The sequence below is a fragment of the Fomitopsis serialis genome, assembly GCF_022376445.1.
Source record: "Fomitopsis serialis strain Sig1Antser10 chromosome Unknown B0H18scaffold_89, whole genome shotgun sequence".
Lineage (NCBI taxonomy): Eukaryota > Fungi > Basidiomycota > Agaricomycetes > Polyporales > Fomitopsidaceae > Fomitopsis > Fomitopsis serialis.
In genome coordinates this window covers 60697-79532 of record NW_025955049.1, presented here as the reverse complement: position 1 = coordinate 79532, position 18836 = coordinate 60697, and the positions used below count along the sequence as shown (strand labels likewise).

Genomic DNA, 18836 nt, shown 5'->3' with positions numbered 1-18836 from the left:
TTGCAGACTCAGACGTCACTGTCATCATCTCTACACCTCGAGTTGGCTGGCACATGGAGTCCACGTGAGTGCGGCCCGCGAAATACATGGACCTGCCACCTGAGACGCGCTGACGACACATGGTGGCCACGAAAAGGAGGAAATGGCCCCACCGTGTCGACAGCCATACGTGGCAGACAGGTGGTATCCCACCTGCCTACGAGGTGGGGTGCGCGTGTTTTTGACATGCGTGAACATAGTACCTCGGTGTAAGCCATATTGATGTCAGCAGCACGCAGGCATTGTGCGTGAGGCTTTTGCGTCGCAGACAGCATTCAAGCACCCATTCACGATCACGATGACAGTATCCAATTGCATAACGGTTCAAAATTAATACGCAGCCCACACTACACTGAACAGTTCGAATAACACTTTATTGGTACGGCGCAATGAAATCTACAATTGACCCTGGATACACGCGTGACGCAGAGCTCTAGTAGAACAAGGACTACTACGCACTGCCACACAGGAGATCCGTTGTTGCTGCTGTTCATCTACTACTTCCTCTTCGGGAACAACGTTGATCGCAGCGGGATTATTGCCATGTGAGGCCCTATCATTGTCGAGGATAGATCTAAAGACTCTATGGCACAATATCAGTACATAATGAATAGGAGCCCGGAAGGAAGACGTACCGTGCATTTTCTTGTCGTCATTACCAGCCGACTTGCGAAGAGTTGTGAGATGGACGTCGGGTATGACCCAGTACTTGATTGATTGGTCTTCTTCATAAACGAGGCGTTATAGGGCTCAGTCAGTGGAGTCCCTGACAGGATGAGCTCGTCGACGGAGCCACACTCGGCGTAGACACAGGTCTCGAGAGCGACGTCATGCTTGAGCTGAGGCTCAACGACGCCGACGCAGTCAAACCGCCCGTGAACCGGCTGAAGAAGCCGGAGCGTCGGGACTCCCGACGCTCCGGCTTTTGGAGACGGTGCTTGCGGGCGTTGACGGCGTGGTCGTGTTGTTAGTCGCGACACTGAGCGTGGACGACGCCGCGGAGGACGCAACAGATGGCGCATTGCTCCGCGGGGGAGAGTAGCGGGAGCCTCGCGCAGAAAGGGGGGAAATGAGAGACTCCGAGTCGGATATCATGTTTATAAGATACACGCCAGTGACCGATGAATCGATGACAGATGGCAAAGCAAGCAGACAGCGGCTGCACGGGAGAGGAGCCTAGTAGTGTCTCGGAATGGCTGCACTGTAGCCTCGTGCGAAGGCCCAATGTCGGGGGCGGCGCGCTGGACGTGGTCACTTGATACGTGGATCTCACTTCGAAGGAGGGAGGGGGTCCATCGAGCCACCGGCCGATACCGCATGCGCGCTCGACTCATCTTGACAGTGGGTGGAGGCAAGGTGGAGGACCGCGGCGACAGAACCTGTCTCCTGCTGACAAAGCCGTGACAGCACGTTCCGCACAGGTTTTCCCCTCAGCTGTCCGACGCCTGGCTTGCATGTCTCCCCACGTATCGAACGTCGTATCCCGTAGCTGCTATCGCCACGTTAGACGCACGATTCGCCCGTTTCGAGGTGTAGCGTCTGATTCCCGACTCATTCACAACGCCGAGCTGGGTCATAAGTTCACCTCCGAGCTTGCAAGATGCTGACCCAGCGCTGAACGTAACTCCCATACTTAAAGTAGCTGCCAGTTCCAAAGAGGTCGCTGAGGAGAGTCAAGGTGAGAGTGCCACTCCCGGGTTGTTTAGCTATTCACAGCACGATGTCGACGTGAAGCGTTCCGACGGCCCTCGGAAAGTGATCGCAGCTCGCTGACGGCCCAGCGTCAGCTTCTGCATCGTAGACCCCTGCATCACCGTTAACTGGGACAGTGATGAACAACGTGTCGCGCCTAAACTAGATGGACGCCCACCCGCGCCCGAGAGCCTGAGGCAATTCAACCTGAAGTACGTATGTACATCAGGAAAACTACATCTTGCTTCGGCAATCTTAGATGGCTTTCGCTGGCTTTGTCAGGCCATATAGGCATAAGTTTGTATAAGATCCTTGTAGTGAGCACGGAGTGATCATACATAAACTCCAGTACTTACCTGCAGCTGTTTTCATACATGAGCTGCCACTCGCTCATGTAAAAGCGAGGCGCCGTCATGTATGAACGAGGCGCCGTCGGTCGTTACCCGATATAGCAGCGACGCCGGGGCAGCCCGGTCCCTTCATCCGCAGCGGGGTGGCACCACTGGCGCGCGATGCGAAGCTGCCCCATATGGACAGACATCGGGGTCAGCATCTGAGATCAGGTACATACGATCTCCTGCGGAGTGCGCCGTCCCGCTGGGATGGTCACGTGGTGTCAGTTTCGGTCAAGCCTGCAAGGTGGCGAGCGCTTCCGCCCGCTTTTCTTTCCGACCCCCACCACCCCGGGCCACCCTCGTCGTTCGAGCACAGCACGCAAGACAACAGGTACATGAGAGGAGGGCTGGAATCGAGCGGTGAGTGCAGACACACGGGAGTAAGTGAGCTGACCTTGGGCGCAGGATGCGGCGACGTGGAGCATAACCCACACGCCGACTGCGAGCACGCAGGGCATCCGCCCTGCGTGCAAATATGATCAACAAACGGAAAGTGCGCAGACACGATCAACGAAAGCGTGGAAAATTGACCGGCCGGGTGAGCAGGTGGACAAGTAGGTGAACGGGCAGGCGGGCGAGCAGGCAAACAGGTGAGCAGACAAACAGGTGAGCAGACAGGCGGGTGGGTGGGCTGACAGCCGGACAGACAGGAAAGCGGACGGGCGAGCAAGTGGACGGGCGAGCAGGCGGGTGGGTGAACGGACGAGCAGACGAATGGGTGGGCACAGGGCGCGGCGAGAAGGGCGAATAGCTAGCAAGCACGGCGGACGAACGGAACCTGCTGGCACGCATGCGTGAACAAAAGACCAGCGACGGAGATGTCGGACAGGGCCGGGGCGCGCAAACATGCCGACCGTGAGCGTGGAGAGCGAATGCTCACCACGCAAACATGGTCGACGAATGGCCCTCGTGCACACAGGGCAAGCGGCCGAGCGACCAGGCGACTCCGCACACGCCAACCGTGAGCGCGCTGGGCGAATGCCCAACGCGCAGACACGGCCGACGAACGGACCGTGCGTGTGGGCGAAAGGTGGCAGACGGAGATGGTGGGCAGGGCCAGGGCGTGCGCAACACGCGCTGACCGTGAGGGCGCGGGCGCGGGTGTGGGCGCGTCGAGAAGTCCGGACCTGCCGCAGACCCGACACCGACAGTACATCACCCGTGGTTTACCGCCAACACCGGTGGCAAACCCGGGTAGGGTACGGGTATGAACCGCGGAAGTTGCACCTAAGCATGTAATTCCATCACAATAAAAACCTTAGCAATGTACTGTAGCAACGTAGTGGTGTTCAGAATCTAATGGTGGACTCATACTGTATCAAAACCCCCGACAATTCTAAGAACCCAGTGCTCAACCAATTGTAAAGTCAAAGAGAATTGATAGACAACGACGCTATTGTAGGTACACATCCGACCTACTGTAGACGAGATTAATGTTTGTGTTGTACACCATCTCATCTGTCATACATATTCGATAAATGCCTTTCAGCATGCCTTTCTTACCTATTGCAGCATACAGGACGTGCATACATAGTGCAAAACGGTCAGAACGCGAATCACACGTATGTTGCAGGCCTAAGTAGGACCGTTAAACGCGTTCTGATTGGTCAGGAACAGCCCGAGCACATCGGGGTTGCCAAATCTGGTCAGAAAACAAATAGACACAAATGTTGAGTTTACGGGCGCCCGCAAGGCTCGCCTCACTTCCGCACGCTACTGTGACTCTACCGTCCCGCTTTCTCGTTCATTTCTGTGCGGAAGACAACGGTGGACACCCCGAGACATATTCAGGAATGAATACAACTGGGTAAGCTTGGCCCGGTCATCTATGTACGCACCAACCTACTACCAATCTCAGACTGACCCTCTCGTCAACGAATATGTCGGACAGCACGTCGACGGGCATGTCGAATGGCACGCCATCGGGTACGAAGGGATGCGCTTGCTCGGGCAGATCATGATGGAGGCGGAGCTGCAAACATGATCAACGAGGTCGACGCGGCCTGGAACAGCACGATCGACTTCCCCGAGTTCCTCACTATGATGGCACGCAAAGTGTGTGACGCGGAAAGCGAGGAGGAGACCAAGCAGGTTCCAAGGTCTTCGACAGGGACGGCAATGGCTAGATCTCCGCCATGGAGCTCGCCCAACTACGGTGAGTGCGCTCGTCTGCGTGGGGAGGCGGTGCGCAGGCGAGAAGCTGTCGGACAACAAGGTCGACAAGATAATCCGCGAGGCGGATGTAGACGGTGACGGTCGAATCAATTATGATGGTGCGTCTTTCGCCGTTCGGTGCCCGTTGCTTCCCTAACATCCGTGCCATCCTCCTGGCACTCGCAGAGTTCTTGAAGGTACGCTCACTACCTCTTCATCTGCATTGTCACCAGGCCGCAATGAACGCGAGCGGATACCCGGTAGCTTTCGAGGCAAGAGCGGACGAACGAGAAAGACGGGCATTGACCTAGAGAATGTGTGCATAGTGCCACTGCGGGGGCTAATCCATCCGTGCAGTGTTAAGAAGTATACGACTGCTGCATTGATCAGAGCCTGCTCATTTGTCGGGACCTGAAACATGCGAAATTGGTATGGTTGCCGCTTTTTGTTCGTGTAAGGACTTGATGTAGTAGTAGTAATGATTGGCATCACAAAGATCAGATTAGAATTCCGGTGCAGTGTGACATATGCAGTGCGTATGTCATGGCGCACGACATACACAATATGACTATTCGGGCACGGTGCAAACGGGTCGCGGCTATATAATAATATATGGAGCGGTACCGACCTAGCCCTAGACCATGTCAGATCGAGCTGATCGCATATCGCGATTGCAATCACCCGATGGCCGTGACAGCACCCAAAGTGGACCAGCGCGCGACAGGTCCTATTTAGGGCAAGTACGGTTGCTGCCGCAAGCTCCGACTGCGAGCGGTAGCTGTCCCAAAGGGCAGCTTCCCTTTCGGGTAGGGAGGACCGAGCGGGGCGCCGGCTGCAGTGATAACCATACATTCATACATGAAAGTGTGTTGTAACTTCTGGGATTTATGTATGACCTGTTTGTGCTAACCACAGGTATTCATACATGAACCTGCCAGCATCTGGTGGCTTTGTATCAATCTTACCTGACTTACCTGTCTTACAGTGCTTAGCTCTCAACAGCCACTAGGACGGGCGACGTGCAGTGAAGCGCGTCAAGCCACGCAAAGGCAATTAAGCATTGGTATGAGTATATACTGTAACAAAGTAGCCTAAGGAATATTAAGCCGTATAAGCTCTGATTTAGTATGCAATGGTGTGAGCGTGATGATCGGCGAACTTGTTAACAAAGTAAGTAAGAAATGCGTCGAGGCTGTCAGAGGGTTTGAGCCCCACTGGTACAGATTCTTCGCCATACTCGGGAATTAGATGAGCAAGTCGGAAGATACTGTCAAGATGAATGACCGACATATTGCGTGATCCATCCATGTTGAGATCCGGTTCTACAACCCACATATTCGTTCGCCCATCCGGTTCATCACTAACACGTTCGAACCATTCGACGAGAGCGCATGGGTACACGACGCCTGCGTGTTTTATCGAGAACAGCAGCTTCACGCGTGCCACATGAAGACTGCGCATCCCGTGTTCTGCCGGGTCAGTGACAACAAAGACGCAGTCATACCGGTCCGTGGAACGCCGCCAGGAGGGCGTTGCACGTATGCGTTCGCGTCGCATGCCATGAATGCCGGAGTCATCACTTGGTGCGAAATACGTCGCGACGGCGGAGTGGTACACCCGTATGTTGCTGCGGCTGTTGATCATGGGGCAGGCAGTGAGGGGACATCAGATGACGAGACGTCCGACTCCGGATTGAGCTGGTCATAAAGGAATCGTCGTATGAGCTGTGGAAGCCCTGGTAGACCAAGAAACTGCACGAGATCATGCAAGTTCGAGGGATAACCACGAGCTGTGTCAGTCAATCTTCGTCAGCATACCTATCCCAAGCATCGAAGATCAAAGCATTATACACACCTGGCTGGCGAGCGAGGTCGACATACGCATCAACTCTTGGCTCATCCACGGGTTCCCCATCTTCGTCATTGACATCTCGGTTTCCAGCATTCGGGGCGAGTTCGTCCTGGTTGATCTCCGGACCATTGTCCTGAGGGTTCGGGTGCACCGCGTCTTCGTCATCTACAGGCGGATCTGCAGCCAAAGGGTTGGCAGGACCATCGCCGGCGTCGTCTGCTGCGTCGAGTTCTAGCAAAGCCTGGGAAAGGCAGGTTCCCACAAGCATGCCACGGCGAGCAAAGTCTGAACGCGCCGCAATGAGCTTGTCTAAGCGTTGGTTCGTGAGCAGCATCTGCCCGAGAGCCTTGTAGCGGCTGCTCCGGCGCCAGGGCTCCTTGACGGCCTTGATGTGCTTTGATTCAGTGATTGAAGTGCATAGGCCGTTCGGAGCACCGAACTGTCGGATGTGGCGAACGTAGTGGTCGAGTGCGTGCATCCGGGGAAGCGAGAAACCGGTCGGACGAACCCCACAATCCTGGAAGATTTGTCGGTGATGACGGAATCGTTCCAGTGCGCGTTCGATCTCTTCAATGTCATCCTCGCAGATAACTGAGCGCCGCACGAGGTAGCACACCTCCAGGAACGATGCGATCGCGCGTTGACGCGACCGAAAAGGACACAAAAGCCACACAAAAACCCAACCGTGAGGTCGAGCAGTGGTATGCGAGGCCTCTGCGTCTATGAGATGTACGGGGAACTGTACAGTGGTCTAGGTAAGAAGGAGGAGGACGGACAAGACTCCGAACGACGTGGGAGAGCTTCGAAGATGTCGAAGACTGTTCGAAGACGAGGGCTAAGCCTCGAAGGTAGGAGGGGGAGTTTCGACAGACGTGTCGAACGAACGGTGACAAGGAAGGCGAGCGACGGCAGGAGAAGAAGTGTAGAGCCTCTCGGGGCAACTACGAGCTGGCGGACGTACTGGCGAACTGACTGACTGACTTCGAACGTACTGACTGACTGGCGAACTTGCTGACTTCGAACGTACTGGCTGACTGACGAACCTCGCCGGTGCGAGGTGAGATTGAGAGGGTAAGGGGGTCTCTGAGATTCGAAGGGAACAAGTCCCAGAGTATATACAGGAAAATACGGTCCGAAGACCAAGAGAGCCAAGAGAAATACAAGAAATGATGAATGAAAGTGATAAGGAAAGTAGCCAATCGGAGAACGTCACAACGCTCGACCCGGACCTACTAACACATGAGAGCATCCAACTCGGCCTTCCGCAGGCTCCGCATAACGGGCGACCGTCCCCCGAACGGCGAAGGTCATAACCGGAGCCGGTGACAGTCCTCGAAGATATGAGACAGCCGCAGGAGTTCGCCTGACTTACACGAACATGCCGCACCTCGACCCAACTTCCGAAGCGTATGCTGCCCGCTACTATCGCCTCCTCGAAGTCCTCAAGACCGAGGGACTTGTCGAACCGCGATACGATGCCAACAGTCCCGGAGAGTGGCTGGCTTGGGCCCACGGAGTCCGCTGGATGATCGTACGTGCCTCCGAACATTGACTATCCTTCGAACCATCGTACCGACCTTCGAACAGCGCTTCTTGTTCGAGTCCCGTAGCCGGGCTATCCTACTAGCGAACGATACGCTTCCTGCTCCCAGGTCGTTCCCCGAGATCGACGAGTTGATGCGTTACCTCGACGAGGTCTTTCACCGCGATGGCAACCAGGGAGATATCCTAGGTTCGCCCTACCCTACGATCGCCTGGTCCGAGACCTTGGTGCTGCTCGAACAAGTCAACCAGGCCGAGCGTCGTCCTCTCGCGAACCCACAGTATCAGCGCGAGTCGTTGATCCTTTCCGACTTCCGCCAGCTGCCCGACAACCTCGAGTCCATGGGTCGAGCGATTCACAACATCGCAGTCGACCAGCGTCGCTCGCACGGCACCCTTGTCGGATTGCTCGAAAGCCTGCTCGAGCGCGTCAACACTGACCGTGGCTCCGACGCCGGTCCGTCTGTTCGTAGGGGTAGGGGTGGTGGTCATGGGTGTGGAGGTCGAGGCCACAGATACGAGAGTTGCCGAGGCCGTCACTAGTTAGTTTGACCTAGCCGTGTACTTGCCCGTAGTCCTACCAATGTAGTGACTCTTCTAAACCGTGTGACTTCGCCGCTAAGGGTTCCGAACATTGACGCTTGAGCTTCGAACATCGGGCGGTTCCCTCGAACGGACGGATAGCGCGTCGACCATACGGACTTAGTATACTGTCGTACCGACCGTAAATGGCGTTTTCGGTGGGTAGGTGAGCCAAGGGCTCATCATCTCCCCCTTACTGAGATACTGACCGTCCTCGGTCGGCTCGAACACGCCGGCGCTTGATTTGCGTCCGCGATCATCGAGATACTTCCGCGCCAGGCCGTCCGAAGGTCTTGTCCAATGGCGAGCACTTGAGAAGCGATTAGCGAACGGCAGGACGCGCTTCGATCACGTTGATCCGAAGAATTAATCCCATTGGACGGGAGGTGAGCGCTTCTTTCCCGTTTCGGACTGGTTCTGATGGGATGATCCCCGTTGTTTCAGCGCCTCGAATGCGGTAGGTGGACCCACAAAGCTCGAGCGCACATATAGCGGGGGGGATCCCCGCCGAACTTCGCTTAATCCCCCGCTTCGCTCTTCCGTCTCCGTCTCTGTTCGCTCGCCCCATGTCCGCTTCGTCCGCTCCCGCGCCCGCTCCCGCCTTCTCCAAGTCCCCCGAACCTGCCGGCGCCTCTGCGTCGGACGACGAGTACACCGTGGACGCGAAGACCGGGTTCCCCGTTCCCCACGACCCAAGAGCCCGATGTTCCCGCTCGCCAACTGGGTCGTGGCGAACCTCGTGCCCGAGAAGCCGGACGCGATTGAAGAGTGGCTCGAGGGTGCGTACGCGGCTACGGTAAGTCTCGTTATTTTCTGTCCTTCGTAGCGTAGTACCTACTGTTCGTGTTCGTAGAACCGTTACACTCGCGTCTCGAAGGGGCCCCGCTTTCGCACCGATACGCGACCGCTCTGGGCCGCCTCCTTGTCCTCGCTACCCATGTGAGTCCGGACACGGCCCGCCAGTGCGCGGGCACATGGAGTGGCCTCTCCTTGACGCCGCCATCGTGCACGCCAAAAAGGAGGTCGAAGAACGCCAGCAGTGGGAGGCCGAACAAGCTCGGCTGCGCGTCGAGGCCGAGGCACGACAACGTCGGGAGGCCGCCGAGGCCCTGAAGGTTCGAGAGGCCCGAGAGGCCGAAGAAAACGCACGACGCGAGGCCGCCGAGGCCGAAGAGCTCGAACGCCGCGAGGCTGCTGAGATCGAGGAGGCCGCCGAGGCTCACAAGCGCGAGGCGGCTCGCCAACTCCGCGAGGAGAAGGTCTTGCCGCGGCGTGGTCGTTCCGGCGCGCGGGGCAAGGGTAAGTCCCGTGCACAGTCCCCCACCGCCTCCGACGCCTCTACCGTTCGCGCCGACTCGCCCGAAGTCGAGATCGTCCCCGAGCCCAAGGGCTCGAAGAAGAATAAGAAGCGCAAGGCCCCGGCCGACGGCTCGGCCCCCGACGTGACGGACCCCGCAGTCCGTAAGCTCGTCGCTCGTGCGACTACCGTCCGTGACAGGACTATGGCGGTGAGTATTTCGGTTGCCTTTCCTCGTCGCATTCTTCTAACTGTTCGTGCTTTTAGTGCGACCGTTGCGCCGCGGGCTACGCGACTCCTAAGGAGTGCGTTTTCGAGGCCGACGCGGTCGCCTGCAATCAGTGCCTGCACGATCAGCAGGGCTGCTACTGGGGCGCCGCCACGCTGGCGGGCACTCGTAAGGCGCGTCGTGCCGGTAAGTCTACTCCCTATCTTCGAAGACCGGAGGGTCGTTCGTAGCTGACATGTCCGTTTCGTAGGCAAGGGTGGCGACGCCGAGGAGCCTGCAGCACCTCCGGCGCCGGCCCCTATCACAATTCCTGCCCCGGCCCCTGCGGCGTTCGTGCCGTCGCGCATGCCTCTTCATCCCCGTGCCGCCGCGGCTTTGCACGCCGCGCAGACGCAGACCCCGCCTATCGACATCTCGGCGATTCTGCAGGCGCAGTGCGCCCCGGTCCGCTCGCTCGCCGAGGCTCGTGCGGCCTTGACGGCGACCTCCGAACGCGTCGGCAACGTCGAGGCGTCGCTGAACCTAATGGGTCTCGAGCTGGCCGTGCTCGAGGGACTTCAGGAGTACTACAGCCGTCGCGTCGACGAGCTGTACGTCGAGTCCACCGAGGCCGCGCGCGGCGCATTCGATCCGCCTGCAGCTGGTCCGTCGGCGGGACCTTCGAAAGGTAAAGGTTCGAAATAGTTGCTCGTAGGTCGTGTTCGTGTTCGGAGTCCCGTACCTGTACTTGTAGTCTTGTGGTAGCGTTCGGGGCCTGTGGTCGCCCATGTGTCTGATGCCTGTAACGTCTCTCCTCCGTGTCCCGTATAATGAATATCTTGCTTCTAGACGCTGCCGTGATGTTCGAAGAATTGAAGTGAAAAGAGTGATAGCTTCTTAAGGCACGAATCTGTATAGGGTATATTGCGCGAGTCTCTACGCGGACTCATTCCTCGTCTTCTGAACTCGACGATTCATCATCTAGTTCGTCGGGTATGTCGGGCACCTCTGGCTCGTCGTCCCCTAGAGTGTCTGACTCCTCCATTTCACGCAAACGTTCGAAGGGTACGTCCAGGTGTTCGAGCGAAATCGTGATCGACCTTCGAGCAAGGTAGGGAATGACTCGAAACGCAGCAATAGGTCTATCGAGGACTGTGCCATCTAGTTCAGCAATGATGTAGGCACCTCCTCGGTTTCGAGATACGACGACCATAGGTCCTTGGTACCGCGGGCGCATCTTCCGGTTCAAAGCTTTCTCTATCGCTGTGTTTCGCACGAGGACTAAGTCCCCACGCTGGAAGTCAAAGTCTTCGATCGTGTACTGGTGCTCTCGTTCGAAGCGTCTGGCAGCCTCACGTCTCGCTTCGTAGACCTTCGAATAGATCTTCGAAAGGTCCTCCGACCGTTTCTGAAGTGCTACAGCGCGTCGTGCAATCAAGTCGGTAGTGTCGAGTGCTGTCTCAGGCGGTGGGACAAGGTACGTTGCTTCGATGACGTCGAGAGGCAGTATCGGATGCGTGCCTGTCGCTGCAAAGTATGGCGAACATCCCATTCTTCGGCGAGTTGTTACGCGTTCGGACCATAGTACTGAATGGAAGACCTGTGACCAGCGCGACTGATCTCCGTCTGCTGCCTTAAACAACGCTTGTCTCATGTCGAAATGCGAACGTTCGACGATACCGTTCGCTCGCGAGTTGTAGCCACTGATCCTGATATGGTTGATGTGATACTTCTTCGAGAGGTACTCGAGCGCCTTGACCCAGGGTCCGCCGTTGTCGGAGACTAGTTCGACAAGTGTACCCCAGCGACAGACAATGTCTTGATATAACCATTCACCAAGGGTCTGAGCCGTTTCTCTTCGAAGCATTCGAGCTTCGGGATACGTGATCGACGAACAGCGTGCTTGCGCTATGAGCTTGTAGCCTCCCGAGACCGGCATGAACATCGTGTCGCAGAACGCCTTCATGAATAGTCCGGCTGGCATCGCGACCGTCGGTGGGATGAGGATCTGTCGTAACTGACGCTTCTGACATAGGTCGCACGTTCGAACATACCAGCCTACGTCGGACTTGTGATCGGGCCACCAGAAGCGTTCGGAGACTGCTACGATCGTTGCGTGGATTCCGCGGTGTCCGATCCTATCGTGGCTCTCGCGTAATGTTCGAAGCCTTCGCTCGGTGGTAGGACAACCTTATGCGCGCCTGACCATTTCGTCTCCAGAGTCGATCCCCGGTGACGAAGAACTGCGTCGCGTACTTGTAGAACGCCTCGAACGCTCGTTGCGAAAGTCCGTCTGGCTTCGACAGAGTCATCAGGAAATGCTTGACTTGCTCGACACGTGCGTCTAGCTTTCGAGCTTTGTCCGAGCGTGGTACTATCGCGTAGTCGTCGTCATCCTCCCCCTTACTGAAATCTTGACCGTCCTCGGTCAACACGAGCACCGCAACGTTCGAAGGGCGGGAGAGGGTGGGATAAGGCTGTATCATGTGCACGAACGAGTACATGTTGTCGATCCAGTCTTCGAACGCTTCGTCTTCGTCTACTGGGTCGTCGCCTGGTTGCGTCGTTCTTCGGGACAGTCCATCCGGTCCGTGCGAGGTCCCGGGCACGTGCACGAGAGTGAAGTGAAACGTGAGAATTGAGACAATCCAGCGATTAATGCTCGCGCTCGGTGCGATATCGGATTAGCCAGCATCCCCTTGATGTAGCGAGCGTCGACTTCCACGATCAGGTTTCGAATCCCGATGACATACATTCGAAGCGCTCGAAGAGCGCGGAACAGTCCATAGATTTCAAGCTTTGGTTGCGAGAATCGACGTTCGCGGTCGTTGAGCGTGATTGACCCGAATCGGCTGTAGTACCTGCGCTTGGCGTCTTCCTCGTCGCACTGGCATAGAGGAATCCGACTGCAATGAAGGAGTGTCGACGGCCAGAATAACGGGTGCCGTCGAGTCGTATTGATCGAACGAAGTGCTGGGCTTTCGAGCAAGGCCTGCTTCAAGTCGTCCTGAGCCTGCTGTTGTGCGGGGCCCCATTCGAAGGGCATATCCTTCCTTGTTAGACGAACGAGAGCGTCGGCCCGGTGCGCGAAGTTCTTGATAAATATCCTGCACACTCCGATCGTGCCGAGAAACGCTCGAACATCGGACAAGGTCTGACAGGCGCCCCAGTTTCGGATGGTCGCGACTCGAGATTCGTCAGGCAGGCGCCCTTGAGGCGTACAACGGTGGCCAATGACCATGATTTCTCGAGCTATCAGCACACTCTTGACTCCCGAAAACGTTCCACCCGCGTAGCGCATTCGAGTGACGATCCGGTTAAGGTTCTGGAAGTGTTCCCAGACGAACCTTCGAATGCCAGGATTCTGCGGATGACTTCGCCACCGTAGTCGCTAGCCGGACCTTTGAGCGGAACGTCGTCGATGTAGGGTACAGTGTGTTCGGGAGTTTCGGGCTGAAGTATATAGGTTACGTCGTCGTGGAAGATGGGTACTGCATTTGTCCACCCCATAGGAAGCGTAGTAAGTCGCATAGCTCCGTACGGTGTCTGGAACGTAGTGAGATCTCTCGAACTTTCGGCGATATAGCGTTCGTCGTAGCCGACATAGAGGTCTAGCATCCCTCCGCACGTTCGCCTCCGAACTGTTCGGCGAGATGTTCGGGAGTCGGCGGGACACCAGAGTGTTGGATCGTGACTGCGTTGAGAGGCTCGAGACTGTGAACAATCCGTAAGGACTTGCCATCCTTCTTAACAACACAAAACCATCGCGAACGGTACGACGAGTTCGAAGGTTCGTAGACTCCGGAGTCAATCTTGCGACGAATCATCGAGCAGACCTCCTTGTACAGACCAGGAGGGATAGGGATGTTCTTCTGGACCCAGGGCGTGTGCGGGATCACAGGAAAGTCTATGGGTGGGAAATATTCGGACTTGAAGTTGCCACGTTCGTTGTCTGACCACGCGAACGCGTCGTTGTTCGTAGCCATGAAGTGGTGTAGTAGATCGCGTTCGGCGGGTTGTAACAGATCATCGTCGTGCAGCTTATCCGAGACAGCTGCCCTTTCGGCCGTGTAGCGACCTTCGGGCTTGAAAGGAGGTGGGTTGGGGTTGAGTTCACGCATCGTAGAGAGCGGATCTCCCTTGATGTCGCGAACGATACGAAACTGTTCGGGGACGGACCCGAGAACAGGTCTCGTCTTGAGTGCGACCGGCTTGTACTTCTTCTTCGATTTTGCCTGTGCGAATGTGGACACATCAGGAGCATCCTCGGACGAGTCGGTACTGTCGTGGGTATGGCCGGTGCGGGTATACGTAGGTAAGTCGGTCGAACGAGAGAATGTGTTCGGAGAAGTGGTCGAAGATGTATGCGTGTTCGAAGGTTTCGAATTGTATGACGGGGTATGCTGAGTCGGTCTCGTAGCCTCGGTGGCTGTCCTGACTTCATCGAAAACAAAACTGGAATAGGTATGTGGAACGGAGAGATACGTAGCCGCGAGAACTGGGTCTTCGAGAGATGATATGTTGGCATAGGCAGAAATGGACGGGGTATCGTTTTCGAAGTCGATCACAAGCGCGACTTGCTCGTCATCGTCGGCTTGAACTACGTGTTCAAAAGTCCCGACTGCCTCTTCTGAAAAACCTCTTGGAACTTCGGACGTCCTCGAGGCATCGTAGGTACCGTGATCTGTTCGGACGTGTTCGGACACAACAGGGTGATGGTCTGATTCTCATCGGCGAAGTTCTTCACCAGGCTCTCAGTGATGACGTCGAATGGTCGACCTAGCAGTACGTCGTACGACGCGCGCTTGATGACGTGAATCTGGAGATACAAGGTGATCGGGCCGACTTGACATGGTACGTTTCGAACAAGGCCGAGCGAGCGGTCGACTCCACCGTTCGCGGATTGCATGCTGAGAACGATGGTAGGGTCGAACGATAAACCGAGATGATAGCACAGTGCTTCCGACATGCAGATGACCTGAGAACCGGGATCGAGAATGCAGGCTACCTTCTCCTTACGATCGATCGTGAGGTCGATCGTTCGAAGCGAATGGGACTCAGCCGCGACAGTGAGTTCGCTAGGTATCGCGCCTCGAGGCAACACCCTCAGGTATGTCTCGTACGAGTCTGGGATGATGGTGGCGTCTGGGTCGAGCTCGTTGTCGTGGCAGTCTACTAACGCGGGGTCGTGTGTCGGAAGTTCTTCGAACGTAGCCATGTTCGTAGAGGTCGGGTTCGAGTCGTGTGTCACTCTTCGGGGCGTCACCGCTTCGCGATAGCGGTTGCGAAGCTCGGGCGAGATGCTCAACAGCTCCTCGATGGTCAGCGGGACCGTTGGGTGTTCATCGACCGCTTGAAGACGGACTCGGCCAGCTGGGCCTGAACTACGGGTGCAAGATTCGTATACGAGCCGTCCCGGTTCTTAAACTTCGTAGGCGCTGCTCCGAAGTTTCGGGTCGTCGGCGGTGCATAGGTCGCGTCACGGACGTTTGCGAAGGGATGGATCGGACTCTCCTTGTCGGGAACTGACTGCGCTGGTGGCGCCGAGGCCTGGACGCTCGGCCTAGAGTCTGCAGGTGGCGTCGAAGCTCTCGGCGGTGGACCGGTACGCTCTGCACTCTTCGAACGCGTGGTTGGGGTCTCGATCGGTGCTGCTTGCTGGCTCGACACAGGCGGCGAAGCGAAGCGCACGGTACGCTCCTTCGAAGAGCCTCGGGAGTCCGGAGCTCGTGACTTATCGGTGGGCAAGTTCGCAGGACGGGCCGTGGAACGCTGCGGCCTCTTGTCAATCATGACGCCGTCGAACACGTGCTTCTTCCGCTGTTCCTGGGCGTAGACTTCCGTAATATGTGACAACTGGTCTCGCATACGTTCGAGGGTCTCGCCAATGTCTAAGGCGTACGTCGCAGTCGGTGGGGCCTCGATCGCTTCATAGAGTAGCTGGGAGGTAGTCGAACCTTGCGTGGCACCGCCCGAACCGTTCGAAGCGTTCGCGTTAAGTCCGACTTTGCCGGTGCGGCGCGCGTACTCATAGATGGCGTCGCGGAGGGTCTCGCCCTCTCTCCTGCTCATGAATCGACCGTCGAACGACACGACCTTGCCGTCTGGGTTCCTCCGGCACAAGCCCTTCTTGGCGTCGTCTTCGAACATTTCGCAGTCGTTGATGCGACAGCCCGAACGACCGCAGTAGAAGCAGTGAGGGCCGTCTCTACCACCAGGTGGTCCGGGTGACCGACTCCTAAACTGCTGAGCCTCGAGAGTCTTGATCAGCGTCTGCAAGACTGGTAGGAGGTCTTCGTTCTTAACGCCCGACGAAGAAGATGGTGCGGCGTTCGAAGGACCTGAGCTGACGTTCGAAGATTGGACTATGACTTGCTGAAACGTCGAAGCGGGGGTAGGGCCGTCTAGGACCCATTGAGCGGCGATGTAGATCTGCGCGAAGGTCCATGGCTTGCGTCTCGAGTGGTCAGGGTTCTTCATGAACAAGCGTTGTTCGATCGGTCCCCAAAGCGCTGGGGGAAAGCCTTGTTGGAACCTTCGATCTTGTTCGAGCGTCGAGAGGGAACCCTGAGCGATGAGGTACTCTGAGATCATGTAGAAGTCACGGTAGTAAGCAGCGAGGTCGAGCGCGTTGCTCAGGCCAAGCCTCTGACGTTCCTGGACCACCTTGTCGAGGTCGTCCGTCGAATACTTGTGTTGGTCGTCAGCACCCGGGTAGAGTGTTCGAAGAGCTGTTTTAAACTCGTCGTACGTCTTCGTAGCGTCCTTGTACGTCGGCTGCATCATCCACTGTAGAGACTAGACGTTCGGTCAGACGCTCAGTCGTGGTTCAACTTCGACTGAGATTAATCTACCTAGACGTTCGGTCAGACGCTGCTAGGTAGTTAGCTACTGAACGTATTGTATAGTATGTGTGCGGGGGCTTACCTCAGTCGTGGTTCAACTTCGACTGAGGAAAGAGGGAGAGAGGCGGAAACGGACGAACCACCCCCGGCGGTATGTCACGTGCACGGTGGCGGAGATCGAGATCGCGGCGCGACCTCAACACTCCTCCTCGGCGCGAATGGCGAGAGAGACGACGGGGGGTACGTGAGGTACGTAAGGGGGATGTAGCATCAAAAGGTGTCGCATGTATCGTAGGTATCGCATGAGGAAATGATATGAGTCCATGAGGGAACACTATGAAGTGAAACAGAGACCGTAGTGAAAGGCGTGTGGGATCGTAAGGATATGAAGAGCGGGTGACGCGAAAAATATGCATGGCGAGATGAAAGAGAAAGGGAAGAAAAGACTCCTCCTCTCGAGGAACTCCTCCTCACCGTGAAGACTCCTCCTCGCATGGAGGCCGGAGGCCCATAAGACCACGCAGCATCTGGAACGGCTTCCGTTCAAGAGGTTTCGTGAAGGCGTCGGCGACATTGAGATGGGAGGGGACATGCTGGATGACGATTCGTTTGTCCGTCACCACCTCGCGCAGATAGTGCCATTTGATGTCGATGTGCTTGACGCGAGAGTGGAACGTAGAGTCAGCGGAGAGAGTGATCGCGCTCGTGCTGTCGACGCGCATGAGTGATGCGGCAGGCTGGGAGAAGCCGAGACCGTCCAGCAAGAAGCGAAGCCATACCCCTTCCTTCGCCGATTCGGCAGCCGCGATGTATTCAGCCTCGGTAGTGGACGTAGAGACGGTGGGTTGCTTGCGCGCCGACCAAGAGATAATGCCGGAGCCCAGGTTCCAGCAATAGCCACCGGTAGAACGCCGAGTGTCGATGCAGCTGGCGTGACTCGCATCCGCGTACCCATTCAGGTTGGCGACATCGGCACCGCCGAGGTGCAGACGGAAGTGCCGGGTCCCCTTGAGGTAACGCACAACGCGTTTCGCAGCCTCCCAGTGGATCTCGGCGTAACAGTCGAGGAATTGGCTGAGATGCTGGATGGCGAGGGCGATGTCCGGACGCGTCCCGATGGCGAGGTACATTAGACAGCCGATGAGAGAGCGATAGGGCAAGCGAGCGGCGCGTTCTTTTGCCGCAGGCGTCTTCGGAGAATGCTGAGCGCGCGAGAGGCGGAGGCCGGCTTCCATGGGCGTAGAGACCGGCGCGCAGTCGGGGCCGTCTAGACGAAACTGCTTGACGATCTTGTCGATCAAGGCAGTCTGCGAGATAGCCACGGACCGGCGAGCGCGATCACGGTCAATTTGAATGCCGACGCAGAAACGCGCCTCACCCAAGTCCGCGATTTTCCAGACACGACGGAGGTCGTCCTTAAACTCCTCCTTAGCCGCAGCCGAGCTAGCTGTCAGCAAGAAGTCGTCGACATGGACGCCGGTGAGAACAGTGCCCTTCGCCGACTTGCGGTAGTAGACACAATATTCACAGGGCAAACGCGTGAAGCCGATGCTCAGCAGATGCGCGTTCATCGTGTCATTCCACGTACGACTGCCCTGCTTCGTCCCATAAATACCACGCACCAGTTCCCAAACCCAATCCTCCTTGCCCGGCTCCTCGAAGCCGTGCGGCTGCTCCATGTAGCAGTACTCGTCCTCGGGAAGGATCCCATAGAGGAACGCGGTCTTCACATCAAGCTGCTCTACTTCCCAATCGAGGGAGGCGGCAAGGTGGAGGAGAGCGCGGAAGGACTCCATGCGCATGGTAGGTGAGGAGGTCCGGTTGTAGTCCTGCCCGTAGACCTGTTGAAAACCCTTCGCGACCCATCGAGCCTTGAAGCGCACCGGGTCCCCGTTCTCATTACGCTTCAAGCGAAAAACAGGCTTACCCTTCATGACGCGACGCCCGGCCGGCACCTGAGCTCGAGGAATGAGGCGGTACACGCCCAGGTCCTTGATGGACTGCAGCTCATCGCGCAACGCGGCACGCCACTCCTCGCGAAAAGGCGACGCCTCTGCCTCGGCCAAAGTGGCCGGGTCCCCAGGATATTCAACGTTGAGTGGCAACACATCGTCCCCGGCCAACGCCGCGAGCACAGACTCGACGTCCGGCGTGGCGTCGACGGGCGGGTCACCAACAGCGAAGTCGGGAGGGGGCGCGGGAGCAGCATGCAGTGGCCCCAGAGGGGCAGC

The 18836-nt window shown here is 57.1% G+C and overlaps 5 protein-coding genes across 5 annotated transcripts; 2 read left to right on the top strand and 3 right to left on the bottom strand.

Moving 5' to 3' along the window:
* Positions 1 to 435: 435 nt before the first annotated feature.
* On the bottom strand, positions 436 to 2146 carry B0H18DRAFT_1106933 (uncharacterized protein; the record flags this gene model as incomplete). The annotated part of the gene is made up of 9 exons (XM_048032700.1): positions 436 to 447; positions 499 to 620; positions 675 to 747; positions 910 to 1198; positions 1313 to 1531; positions 1553 to 1578; positions 1648 to 1745; positions 1814 to 1938; positions 2088 to 2146. The coding sequence occupies 9 exons, from the start codon at positions 2144 to 2146 to the stop codon at positions 436 to 438; spliced, it is 1023 nt and encodes a 340-aa protein (XP_047888929.1).
* An 826-nt stretch (positions 2147 to 2972) lies between these two features.
* Positions 2973 to 3337, top strand: B0H18DRAFT_957926 (uncharacterized protein; the record flags this gene model as incomplete). The annotated part of the gene is made up of 2 exons (XM_048042641.1): positions 2973 to 3087; positions 3120 to 3337. The coding sequence occupies 2 exons, from the start codon at positions 2973 to 2975 to the stop codon at positions 3335 to 3337; spliced, it is 333 nt and encodes a 110-aa protein (XP_047888928.1).
* Positions 3338 to 3818: 481 nt separating this feature from the next.
* Positions 3819 to 4783, top strand: B0H18DRAFT_1031227 (uncharacterized protein). The gene is made up of 2 exons (XM_048030063.1): positions 3819 to 4399; positions 4467 to 4783. Exon 1 carries the CDS (start codon positions 4038 to 4040, stop codon positions 4377 to 4379), a length of 342 nt encoding a protein of 113 aa, XP_047888927.1. The 5' UTR covers positions 3819 to 4037; the 3' UTR covers positions 4380 to 4399; positions 4467 to 4783.
* Positions 4784 to 5402: 619 nt separating this feature from the next.
* Positions 5403 to 5837, bottom strand: B0H18DRAFT_1086831 (uncharacterized protein; the record flags this gene model as incomplete). Its single annotated transcript, XM_048032099.1, has 1 exon — positions 5403 to 5837. One exon carries the CDS (start codon positions 5835 to 5837, stop codon positions 5403 to 5405), a length of 435 nt encoding a protein of 144 aa, XP_047888926.1.
* Positions 5838 to 6078: 241 nt separating this feature from the next.
* On the bottom strand, positions 6079 to 6771 carry B0H18DRAFT_882826 (uncharacterized protein; the record flags this gene model as incomplete). Its single annotated transcript, XM_048040932.1, has 2 exons — positions 6079 to 6209; positions 6258 to 6771. Coding segments are annotated over 2 exons (645 nt in total), but the record flags the coding sequence as incomplete, so codon positions are not given.
* Positions 6772 to 18836: the final 12065 nt, after the last annotated feature.